This window comes from Cajanus cajan, chromosome 3, assembly GCF_000230855.2.
Source record: "Cajanus cajan strain Asha chromosome 3, NIPB_CcT2T_4, whole genome shotgun sequence".
Classification (NCBI taxonomy): Eukaryota; Viridiplantae; Streptophyta; class Magnoliopsida; order Fabales; family Fabaceae; genus Cajanus; species Cajanus cajan.
The window spans coordinates 80,918,925-80,932,411 of NC_138519.1; the positions used below are offsets into that span (position 1 = coordinate 80,918,925).

At 34.3% G+C, this 13,487-nt stretch overlaps 1 protein-coding gene across 1 annotated transcript; it reads left to right on the forward strand.

Moving 5' to 3' along the window:
• Window positions 1–1,915: 1,915 nt before the first annotated feature.
• Window positions 1,916–6,062, forward strand: LOC109807834 (receptor-like kinase TMK4). Its single transcript, XM_020370496.3, has 2 exons — window positions 1,916–4,438; window positions 5,236–6,062. Exons 1-2 carry the CDS (start codon window positions 2,179–2,181, stop codon window positions 5,745–5,747), a joined length of 2,772 nt encoding a protein of 923 aa, XP_020226085.1. The 5' UTR covers window positions 1,916–2,178; the 3' UTR covers window positions 5,748–6,062.
• Window positions 6,063–13,487: the final 7,425 nt, after the last annotated feature.

The following is a 13,487-nucleotide window of genomic DNA, read 5'->3' on the forward strand; positions in this document are numbered from 1 at the left end:
AATATACAAAAATCTTATTAATATAAAGAACCTTTTTTTTTGTCATTTTTCTACTATTAATAATTATTTAGTAAAATGCATATTATAATTAAAAAAACTTTATTTTTATAACATGAAATACGTGTAATAAAATTAAAATCAACATTATTTAAACACATAGTATAAAATAATGAAACTTAAAATATTCATTCCCGATCTTCAATAAAAATTATGATAAATGTTTCATACATATTATATGGTTGTTAAAAAGAAAGAAAGTTAAAGCGTATAAATAGAATAATAAATACAAAACACTTGACATTAGGAATTTAAAATCCAATACGCACTGTTAAAACTTAGTAGTAATAAGTTTTTAAAGTTGCGAAATAATTAACAATCATTCAACTACTTTAACAAAAGCAATTTACATATATCCAATATTACGACTATGGCTTCTTTATTTTACCTCTATTTGAAGTAGGAAAATAGCTTTTTAAAGTAACACTAATGTTTACATTATTCACTTTTTGATTGATACTTTATTGTAGAAACAAATATTTTATCTGTTTCCTTTTGCACCTCAGAAATTATTTTTTGTAGTAAATCGTAATGAGAATATAGCAAAATAATTGTAGTTTACATGGGCAGCTTCCGTGGAAAGTGAAAAGGCAAATGATAAAAAGTTAGCAACAGTGTCAAAAGCAAATAAAAAAAGTATAAAGACGACTGTGACTGGTAAATTATTCTCATCACGATTCCTTTCTTAACTTTATTCTTCTTACTTGTGCCGCTTCAAATATATGAAAATACTATTTTTCTTTCTTTCTATCTTATATAATAAATGTTATTATATTATAAAGTATTTTAAAATAAATATTATGTTACTTTTTAATATATTATTAATTATTTTTTATTTGTATAACTTAATACTACACTTGTTTTTTTTAATGAATAAGAATGTAAATAATATAATTAAAAGAAGGACTAATGCCTTAAAATACAAATATCTATAATATCGATTCCAATGATACATAATAAGGATGAAGGACACTATTTCATAATGATAAAATCAATAAATGAGAGTAATGTACTACACTTACTTTATGAAACAAGAATAATGTGCTAAGAAAGTAATGTACTAATAATCTAAATATAAATCGTAAGTTAACGTTTACTTCACAGTATATTAAATTTAGTGAAATAGAACAAGACATGTAGTCATATACTTTTTAAATTAAAACCACAAAGAAATATGCAATTTTAGAAAGAGAAAGTAACGTATTACATACGTTTACACGTTTGTTTCAATTTTTGCTATATTCCCATTATGATTTAGCATATAAATAAATTGTGGAGTGTAAAAGGAAAGAAATGAAATATTTTTATATTTGAAACTTTAAACTTTAAAGTCTAGAGTGGATAGTGAATGAGGAAGACAAAAAAGGAGAAGGAGTTGGTATTCTACGCGAAATCTAGTAAGCAACAGTTGGCATTCGCGGGGACCACACACTTGCCTCAACCCTACTGTTTTCTACCATATTATTATATTATTACTACTTTTAATCAAATTATCATAATTACATTTTCTCAAATACTCATTATAAAATTCAATAATTTATAGTAAATTATATTTTATAACAAGACGAAACTATAAATGTTTTTTTATATATTCAAACTAAATTGAATTTTCTTATTTTGTTTGTTTATTTATTTTTCTCTTGCATTTAAAATGTAGGATCCTGATTTTCCTTTTTGTTTTGGTTGTTACCTAAAAGTGATTCATATACAGCGGTATTTCTGTCTTTTGTTTTGATTCTCCGCTCTCCTACTCTGGAGGTGGGACCTTCCCTGATCCCTCCCACTCCCACTCCCACTCCCACCCCATTTTTCTTCCTTTTAAATTTTAATGATTTCATTATCAAAAAAACGACCCAACGAAACGATTAAGCAAAATAGCATTTCATTCTAAAAAGAATTTAGTGATGTAAGAAAATAGACGTAAGTATTTATGTATGAAATTCTTGCTTTAATTACCGAACCTGACATTGGTGATTTAAAAAAAGAAGCAAAAATAATTGTGTCATGTCACCAATGTGATGAGCCTGAGGTTGGCGCAGTTATGAGTTATCATCTTCTCTGCTTCCATTCTCTTGGACTGTACAAATACAAACCAAACACCACACATTCTCCCAAATCTGAATGGCTGCCCCCAAATTAAAACTCCAAACCCTACTCTGTAAGCTCTTTCTGCTTCTCTCCGTCGCCTGCACCGCCACCGCCGATGACGCCGCCTTCATGGCCAAGCTGGCGAAGGCGCTGAGCCCCACGCCCTCGGGCTGGTCGGGGAGCAGCTTCTGCGACTGGAAGGGCGTCAAGTGCAGCGCCAACCGCGTCACCTCGATCAGCCTCGGCTCGCAGAAACTCACCGGAACGCTCCCTCCGGATCTCAACTCGCTCTCCCAACTCACCACCCTCTCTCTCCAGCACAACGCGCTCGGCGGCGCGTTGCCCTCACTCGCCAACCTCTCCATGCTTGAAACCGTGTTCCTGGACGCCAACAACTTCACCTCCGTCCCCGACGGCTGCTTCCAGGGCCTCACCAGCTTGCAAACCCTAAGTATGACCGACAGCGTCAACCTCGCGCCCTGGACGCTTCCTGCCGAGTTGACTCAGTCCACCAACCTCGCCAACCTCGACCTCGGTAACACGAACCTCGTTGGCTCCTTACCTGATGTGTTCGACTCGTTCGTGAGTTTGCAGGAACTTCGTCTCTCTTACAACAATCTCACTGGGGTCTTACCCAAGTCCTTCGCGGGATCTGGGATTACGAATCTATGGCTCAACAATCAGAAGGACGGTTCTGGGTTTTCAGGTCCCATTGACGTGCTTTCTGGGATGACTCACTTGTCTCAGGTTTGGCTTCACAAGAACCAGTTCACGGGTCCCATTCCGGATTTGTCAAATTGTACTAGTTTGTTCGATCTGCAGCTTCGGGACAACCAGTTAACCGGTGTGGTTCCACCTTCTCTCATGTCACTTAGAAGCCTTCAGAATGTTTCTCTGGATAACAACAAGCTTCAGGGTCCTGTTCCTTCCTTTGGGAAAGGTGTGCAGTTCACTCTCGACGGGATCAATAGCTTTTGTAGGAAAGATGCTGGACCCTGTGATTCTCGTGTCACCACCATGCTTGATATTGCGAAGGATTTCGGGTATCCCCTTAAGTTGGCGAATTCCTGGTCGGGGAATGATCCTTGTAATGATTGGAGTTTCGTTGTGTGTGCGGAGGGGAAGATTATTACGGTGAATTTGGCTAAGCAGAATTTGACGGGAACGATTTCACCTGCGTTTGCTAATTTGACTGATTTGAGGAACTTGTATCTTAGTGGTAATAATTTGGAAGGTTCAATCCCGGGGAGCTTGACGAGTTTAGCCCAGCTTGAGGTTCTGGATGTGTCTAATAATAATCTATCCGGTGATGTTCCCAAGTTCTCAAGCAAGGTGAGGTTCAATGCTGCAGGTAATGATTTACTTGGGCGTTCTGGTGGTGGTGGCGGTGGAACTACACCGTCGAAGGGTTCTGGTGATGCACCGAGTGGAAGTCCAAACGCGGGGTCGAGTGGTTCTTCACTTTCATCTGCTTGGATTGCAGGTATTATTATTATTGCTGTGTTTTTTGTTGCGGTGGTTGTGTTTGTCTTTTGCAAGTGTCATGCTAAAAACCGGCATGGGAAGTTTGGGAGGGTTAATAATCGGGAAAATGGGAAAGGAGAGGTTAAGATTGATATGATGAGTGCGAATTCCAATGGATACGGTGGTGTTCCGAGCGAGTTGCAAAGTCAGGGAAGTGAGCGTAGTGATCTTCATGTTTTTGAGAGTGGGAATGCTACTATTTCGATCCAAGTTCTTCGGCAAGTAACTGAAAATTTCAGTGAAAAGAACATTTTGGGCAGGGGAGGATTTGGGGTAGTTTATAAAGGGGAATTGCATGATGGAACTCAGATCGCTGTGAAGAGGATGGAATCTGTTGCTACGGGGAGTAAGGGATTGAATGAGTTCCAAGCAGAGATTGCAGTTCTCACTAAAGTAAGGCACAGGCATTTGGTGGCTCTTTTAGGATATTGCATTAACGGCAATGAAAGGCTTTTGGTGTACGAGTATATGCCTCAAGGGACACTAACGCAACACCTGTTCGATTGGCGTGATCATGGCTGTGCTCCCTTGACCTGGAAACAGAGGGTAGCGATAGCTTTGGATGTAGCTCGGGGTGTGGAATACTTGCACAGCTTAGCTCAGCAAAGCTTCATTCACAGGGACTTAAAACCCTCCAACATATTATTGGGTGATGACATGAGAGCCAAGGTTGCAGATTTTGGTTTGGTTAAAAATGCACCAGATGGGAAGTATTCTGTTGAGACACGGTTAGCTGGAACATTTGGATATCTGGCACCTGAATATGCAGGTATATTTGGAAAGCCTTTGACTATAATTTTGTCTTAATTTTTTTGAGTTTTTCTTATTTATTTCCTTATTTGGTTATAAGTTATAACTATACGTGACTTCATCAATTCTTTATATTTCTTGAACTAGTAACTGTGATTCTTTTAAAAATGATTAGTTATTTACATTTTTTGTTTTCTAGCTAAATTTTGTGTTTTCCTATGGATCTCTTGGGTGGATGGTTTTGGGCCACATTATGTGTTGTGGCCTTTATTGAGGGAGATGGCGAATACTCTGATTAGATTGAATCTTGGATTGCTGAATATGTTCTGTTACATTCTCCTCCTGATACTTAAAGTATTAAATGAAAAAGTTAATGCATTAGTGTCATGGGGACATAAAAAGTATTTAATACAACTACCAATTAGGAGAATTGGTTAAGAATATTTAGAGTTATTTTTAATCTATTGTAATAGATTTGGGTAGCACCATAGCAGATTATCAGTTCCTTCTTCTGTTGTTACTGTTTACTGTTGGGTTCCCTGGTGGCCTGACATGTCTTAGTTACAATGTTCGTCCATTCAATTGTGAATTCCACTTTTCCACTGAGATGCATTTGTGCATTTTTAAAAGCATGTCCTAAATTTTTTTTGTACTCACTACGTTTGTAGTATGAAGAATGTTTGTCTTGTTTTATTTTCGTAGGACTACACAGTTTTAGCTAAGCTAGTTCTTGTTGCATCAAAAGCAATTGCTTGCGTTAACTTTATGCTAGCCCATTCCTTTACTTGTAATTAATGTGATCTTGTTTCTTGCCAGCTACTGGAAGAGTGACGACCAAAGTAGATGTATACGCATTTGGAGTAGTTTTAATGGAACTGATTACTGGTAGAAGGGCATTGGACGATACTGTGCCTGATGAAAGGTCTCACTTAGTTTCCTGGTTCCGTAGGGTACTAATTAACAAGGAGAACATCCCAAAGGCAATTGATCAAACACTTGATCCCGATGAGGAAACCATGGAAAGCATATATAAAGTGGCTGAGCTAGCAGGCCATTGCACTGCTCGTGAACCATACCAAAGGCCTGATATGGGGCATGCAGTGAATGTCTTGGTTCCTCTGGTAGAGCAATGGAAGCCTACCAGCCATGAAGAAGAAGAAGGTTATGGCATTGACCTTCACATGAGCCTTCCTCAAGCTCTGCGAAGATGGCAAGCCAATGAAGGCACTTCCACAATGTTTGACATGTCCATCTCACAAACTCAATCAAGCATTCCCGCAAAACCTTCAGGATTTGCAGACTCCTTTGATTCAATGGATTGCCGGTGACAAAAATGATAAACGGGATAACATCCAATTGCTTCTCAGGTGGGAGGACCGGAAGAGAACATTGTTAAGCTGTTTTGATCTCGCAACATCACTGAATTGTATCACACAATTTATTTATTTTTTAAATGTTGATTTTTTTTTTGTTCTTGCAATCTCCTTTTGTACAAGTCTGAGATGTCCTTTGTTAATTTTTTAAAGCTAACGAATTGGTTTTAGTTGATGGTTGGGTTATTAGATGAGAAGTATTATAGAAATGTTAAATTGTATGATATTTTCCAACATTTTTTTCAATCAGAAGAAAATTGATTGCATTTAGTTGTTTTATGGCCAATTGCTTTCTCCTGGGTTTTTGGACCAGCCATTTGTAAATTGTGATGCTTGTAATTCACTGTCAATGCCGCGTAAATCAACAGCAATACTCCAGATGGAGCATTCTAATCTAATGAAAGCTATAGCATGAACAATTCAAACTTTCAAGGTAAATCAAGCTGCATCATCGGCATAAAGAGGTCCCTTTAGCATCTTTTAAACCCCTTTGTTTACATCTTTTGTTTTCTTGGTCTTTTTGGATACCATTTTTTTATTCTGCTTACATTTTCCCTGTTTTCTTCCTTTCCTTTGGGTCCGGCTTCTGTGGCATAACAGAGTGATTGATTTGAATGGAAAATAAAATAAATATAGACGTGCAGGGAGACTTTTTATACCCACCAAAATTCTTGTTGATGGTGGCAGATGACCTTAATTTCAGTTGAGGAGCCTACACGTTTGCGCATATTGCGGTATTTTAAGGCTAGACTTTATAAACTACGCAAACCAGATAGGTGACTTTTGTAACAAAGCACATGCTGTGGGCTCCGTTACACATGCCATGATTTGACAATGTAGATTCTACATATATGCCAGCCAACACTAAACCGCCATGTAACACTACTCACCACCAAGACGGTGGAACCTCAATTTGTCTTCTTGTCTTGTTTGGCTGTCTTCTCTATTCTCTCTATAGTGATAGTTATGCATACTGTCTCACCAAAAGTTAAATGATTACTTACAGATTATTTTATACACAATATTATTTCCAACGGTTTCTTAATTGAGCAACCGTTTGAAGATTAAATTTACATCAAGTATTGGTTTAATACAACAATTAATTATGAAAATTTTAGATTTTTTTAATTAGATCTCTGAACTAAAAAATATATAGTTTAGGTTTTATTTTTTATATATATTTTTTAATTTGGTCCTTAAAATTACAAATTTATTTACAATTCATGAAATTTTACTGATAATTACACAAAATAATAATATAATATAGTTGAACAGGTATATAAATATTGAAAATATTTTTGTAAAATTTTACATATTGTAAATGAGTTTCTATCACGAGAACTAAATCACAAAGTTATAGAGAGAGATGGATGACTAAATTACAAATATTTTTAGTTTAAGAGCTTAATTGGAAATTTTTAAAAAATTTAAGGATTTAAGGATGTATTAAATTTGGATAAGAAATTTTAGAAATTCATGAAATTTAAAATTCTTAAAATTTTTAATTTGAAATAGTTTTAATTTAAAATTAATATTAGATAATATTTAATAATCTTTAATAAATATTTTGTTTAAATAAGTCAATTCAAATTTATTAAATTTTAAATTCTTAATTTAGATATAGTAATTTGATTTTCACCATAGGTGAACTTAAATTTAATATATATATTGAGATTTTTAAGATTATATTTTATAAAAAATAAATGTTAGCTATTTTTTAAATATTTAAAAGTTTAAAAAGTTAATATTAGTTAATATTTAATAACTTAAAAATATTTTTGAATGTTCATAGGAGAGAGATAAAAGATATATAGGTGAGATGAGAAAGAGAAAATATGAAAAAATTTAAATCCTTATTTTTTTTTGGAAGAATTTAAAATTTTACTATTTTGAGGAATTTTACAAATACTTGAATTTCAAATTCTTTGTAAATTTTTTATCCAAGGCATTTGAAATTCTTTAAAAATATGAATTATTTCATTTAAATTCTTCATCCAAACACAAGGTTAACATTTGTTAGAATATTTTCATCAAAAATAAAGTTACTATATGTGTTTCTATATATAAAACTCAATTACTTAATTTAGTAATATTAAGAAAAGTAGCTAATTTAGCTTATAATAATAAATTTTTCTTATTTATATATTCTTTTCTAAAACTACCTTGTATTACTTTTATTTCTAAATTAATACTCATATATCTCATAAATTAATTAGAGTGCGTATTTTATACTATTTCTCTCTTATAATTATTTTTTCTTTCTCTTAACCAAGTGGAGAGCATAATTTTTAAAGATTTTATATTTAATGCATTTTTCCAATTAAGAGAACTCGCTTTAATCAAGAATATTTTAGTCTAAAAATAATTAATATATAAAATAATATGAATTAAATTTTATATTAAAAAACAAATAATTATTTTGAATTAAATTTTATAAATAAGAATAGAGGTAATAATATATTATTAATTATGTTTTGTAGTTTAACATGACAAGTGATGAGTTATCATTAATCATTTTGATATTCCAAAAATGTTAAACATATAAAGATTGTTAATTTTATCATAAATGTTAAGTATTACTCGATCTTTTATAATAGTCATTTAAAATAGTTTTACACTTAACATAAAATATAAAATTTCTTATTTTCTATAGAATGATTTTATGTTTTTTATTATATTTTTTTTAATTTTTTCTTCATAATAAATATATATTAATTATTATATATAAATTAATTAAATTTAAGTGAGATATAAGTTTATAGTTATAACATAGTAATTAATGTTTTTTAAAATTTAAAAATAACAAATAAAAGAAACAAAAATTTTACTTAAAATGTGACAGATTAAAAAGGAATGGAGGAATTACTTCATTAAATATGATTACCAAACTAGGAGTGTAATAATGACTTACCTTTTATACCAATATATCGTTAAAAATACGGATTTACATTCTATCATATATATATGTTGTGCTTGTGCCCCTAACATTAACAATAAGATTACTTAACGATAAACATTTAACCTATCAAAAATTGATTATCATGATTATTGAGATAATATAAAAAAAAAATTAAATTATTTGAATTTAATATATAATAATAATAAACAAAATAATTCTACCTAAAAATAACTTGAACCCTCTACGTATAAATAATAGTTATATCATGAGAGGTGTAAAAAAAATAATCCTGATCATAATATAGATGACAATTATTTTTATTAATATATCTTAGCCATTCAATTAAATTATGCAGTTGAATTTGTTCTTCTCATCTCTCCTACTTCTACTTATTATATAATAATAAAAATTGTTAATATATACTTTTTATAAAAAAAAATAAGAATGTATTATATGTTAATCTTCTTATAATACTTTTTTTAATGATAATCCTCTTATTATCTTAAAAAAAGTATTAAATTTAAAATAAGTATATTAATATATTAGCTAAAAATATAAAAACATTTGATATAAGAATTAAAAATATTAAAAAGTATATTACCTTTAAAGAGAAATTAAGATTTTTCGACCTATAATGTTAATATATGTGATGCTCTTTTAAAGGGAAAACAAAAAACAAAAAAGTGATTTGTGATTTTGAACTGTCGTCAAAGGTAAGGTAACTTGGGTAGTTGAAAATAATTGATAGTTGGTGATCGAGATGTGAAAGATAGGAATTATTGGAATTAATTTGTCGCCAGTTAAGATATACAAACGGTTGTTGGGTTAACCAGAACTTGAACACTATGAGCAAGCTATGGAAAAAAAAAAGAGTAAACAAATGTTAGAGGAATAAGTTAAATGTTATTGTGATTAAACAAAGTTGAATATTGTCACATCTACAAATGAGAGAAGGGTAATTAAGGGAAAAGGCATGGAGACTGAAGCTGGCACATCATATAAGGGACAGGTGGCAACTAATTCATGGAAGGTGGACGTGCGGAAAAATGAAAGAAATAGAATATCAAATTCATGTTGGAAGGACTACGTGTGAGAGCATGATGATATATAGCCAATTAGTTACAAGAGAGAGAGTATGGAAAGGCTGATTCTCGTTTTCTCTCTCAATATTTCCCTACTTTCGTTATTTCCTTCTCTGTATCTGCTGCTATTCACAGTAACTCAACTTTTCATTGTAAGAAACTCATAGTGCAAATAATACTTAGAGAGGAATTTTCATAATCATTGATCAAAGTTAATTTTTCACATTACAAACTGGTGCTTTCATTTTTGTCATGGCGGAAAATACTCGTTTGAAAGAACTCTCCTCTGATGTGAAGCGCATTCTGGAATGGATGGAAAATCGCGATAAAGAGGATTCAACTAGATTTAAGACATTAGAATCTGCTGTGGATGAATTGATGAAACAAAGGCCAATACGAGAAACCAACGGTGGTGCTCCGGCTCAACCGTTCCAGGTAAGAAACGTTAAATTGGATTTTCCGCGTTTTGACGGTACTGATGTGCTTCAATGGATTTTCAAAGCAGAGCAATTCTTTACTTACTATAACACTCCTGATGCACAACGACTTACCATTGCTGCTATACACCTGGATAAAGACGTAGTTCCGCGGTATCAAATGATGACTCGCACCCATCCATTTCATTCATGGGTTGATCTTACAAGAGCTTTGGAGATAGAATTTGGTCCTTCACCGTATGAATGTCCTAGATCACATTTGTTCAAATTGACACAGACTGGGTCAGTGCATGATTATTATGTGCAGTTCACTTCTTTGGCGAACCGTGTGCATGGAATTACCACTGATGCTCTTCTGGATTGCTTTGTGGGTGGTTTAAAACCTGAGATTAGGAGGGATATATGTTATTGCCCAGGCTCCTACCACTTTGATCCGATCTATTTCGTTAGCCAAGTTATACAAAGAAAAATACATTCCTAAACACAAACCATACCAAACTACCCTACCCTTATCCCAAACCCTTCGGACTACCAGTTCACCACCATTATTGCCTACCCCAAACCAAAGTTCTCTCGTTAACAAGATTAAGAAGATTTCTCCTGCAGAGATGCAATTAAGAAGGGAGAAGGGATTGTGTTATACGTGTGATGAGAAGTTCTCTTCCACTCATAGATGTTCCAACAAGCAGTACCTTCTTTTACAATTAGAAGAGGATGATATTAATGAGCCGGAACCTGACCCTCCTGATATACTGGGTGCTATTTCTAATTTGAGTTTGCAGCAACCTCACTTATCTTACAATGCCTTGAAGGGTTCCTCGGGTTTAGGCACCATGAAGTTCCAAGGTTCAATCAATGGCCTTTTAGTGCAAGTGTTGCTTGATAGTGGGAGCTCGGATAATTTTTTACAACCTCGGATTGCTCATTCATTGAAATTGCCTATTGAGCCAATTCCTCAATTCCAAGTTTTAGTTGGTAATGGAAACTCTCTGCAGGATGAAGGATTGGTTCGTGACTTGGAGGTTCGAATTCAAGGACAACAACTAAATCTTCCAGTGTATCTTTTGAATGTTTCTGGTGCTGATTTAGTGTTGGGAGCAGCTTGGTTAGCAACACTCGGCCCTCATGTTTCTGATTACAGCAATCTAACTTTGAAATTTTATGTGGGTGACAAATTTATTACTTTACAAGGTGAACGGTCACAGCTTCCTCGACCTGCTCAATTTAATCACCTCAGAAGGATGCAGAACACTCATGCCATTTCTGAGTTGTTTGCTCTGCAATTTCAACACCATGCCTATCTAGAGGATCAGTGGTTAGAATTACCAACTGATATGGAGCCAGAATTAGCTAGATTGCTACATACGTACAAGGATGTTTTTGTTGTACCAATGGGATTACCTCCTAGGCGCTCTCAAGACCATTCTATTCCATTGAAGTCAGGTACAACACCTGTTAAAGTGAGACCTTATCGATATCCTCACAGCCAAAAACAACAGATTGAGTTTATGGTGCAAGACATGTTGAATGAGGGTATTATTGTGCCTAGCACTAGTCCTTTCTCATCTCCAATCATTTTGGTTAAGAAGAAGGATGGCACTTGGAGATTTTGTACAGATTATAGGGCCTTAAATGCAATTACTATTAAGGACAGTTTTCCTATTCCAACTGTGGACGAGCTACTTGATAAACTTTTTGGAGCCCAATATTTTTCTAAGTTAGACCTTCGATCTGGCTATCATCAAATTCTGGTTAACCAGGAGGATAGGCACAAAACGGCTTTCCGTACTCATCAAGGGCATTACGAGTGGTTAGTAATGCCATTCGGACTTACAAATGCTCCAGCTACCTTTCAAAGTTTGATGAATGAGGTCTTTAGTGGGTTGTTGAGGAAGTTTGTGCTTGTATTTTTTGATGATATCCTTGTGTATAGTCCATCTTGGTCTACACATTTACAACACTTAGAAATGGTCCTCCTCTTGTTGCACCAACATAAATTGTTTGCCAAATTGTCTAAGTGTTCCTTTGGCCTACAACAAATATATTATTTGGGTCACCAAGTCTCGGGTCAAGGTGTGGCTATGAATGAAGAGAAGGTTACAACAGTATTAGAATGTCCCATTCCCATTAATCTTAAGCAATTGCGAGGGTTCTTAGGCCTTACAGGTTATTATCGAAGGTTTGTTGGAGGTTATGCATCCATTGCAGCCCCTCTTACTAGCCTATTGAAGAAAGACAACTTTCACTGGGACGAGTTTACTACCTCAGCTTTTCAAGCTCTTAAGGCTGCAATTACTCAAGCACCCGTCCTTGCCCTCCCTGATTTTTCAAAGCCATTTGTGCTGGAGACAGATGCATCTGGGACTAGTATCGGTGCTGTTCTTAGTCAAAATCATCACCCAATTGTTTTTTTCTCAAAAAAATTGAACCCACGATTGCAGAAACAATCTGCATATTCACGGGAATTTTATGCAATAACGGAAGCAGTTGCAAAATTCAGGCATTACTTGTTAGGCCATCCATTTGTCATTCACACTGATCAACGAAGTTTACGCAGTCTTACCACTCAAGCAATTCAAACTCCGGAGCAACAAGCTTGGCTACCCAAATTGTTGGGATATGACTTTACTATTGAGTATAAACCTGGAAAAGACAATCTTGCTGCTGATTCGTTATCACGTTCCTTCTTTATGGCTTGGTCCCAACCTCGGTTTCAGATTTTGTCTATTCTCCGAGAGGCAATTGTTGCTGATCCAAAGTTAAATGAAGTATTAGATCTTTGTTACAAAGGAAAGTCTCCTCATCCTAATTATTCAGTGAAGGAGAAATTGCTGTACTGGAAAAATCGTTTGGTAGTCCCTGCACAACATGCATTAATTTCACAAATTTTGCATGAGTTTCATAGTTCCATGGTCGGAGGTCATTCCGGTGTTTCGCGTACCCTAGCGCGAATAGCTGCTCAGTTTTATTGGCAGGGAATGCACAAGGACATTCGTAAGTTTGTTCAAACATGTCTCATTTGCCAACAAGCTAAATCTACAAATTCTTTACCCTCAGGATTATTACAACCATTACCTATTCCTGATCAAATTTGGGAAGATTTGGCAATGGACTTTGTCACTGGGCTGCCATCTTCTAATGGTCTTATGGTTATATTGGTAGTTGTGGATCGCTTGTCAAAGTATGCTCATTTTGCTCCATTGAAAACAGACTATACTAGCAAACAAGTGGCTGAGTTGTTTATGAAAACAGTTGTTAAATTGCATGGTGTACCTAA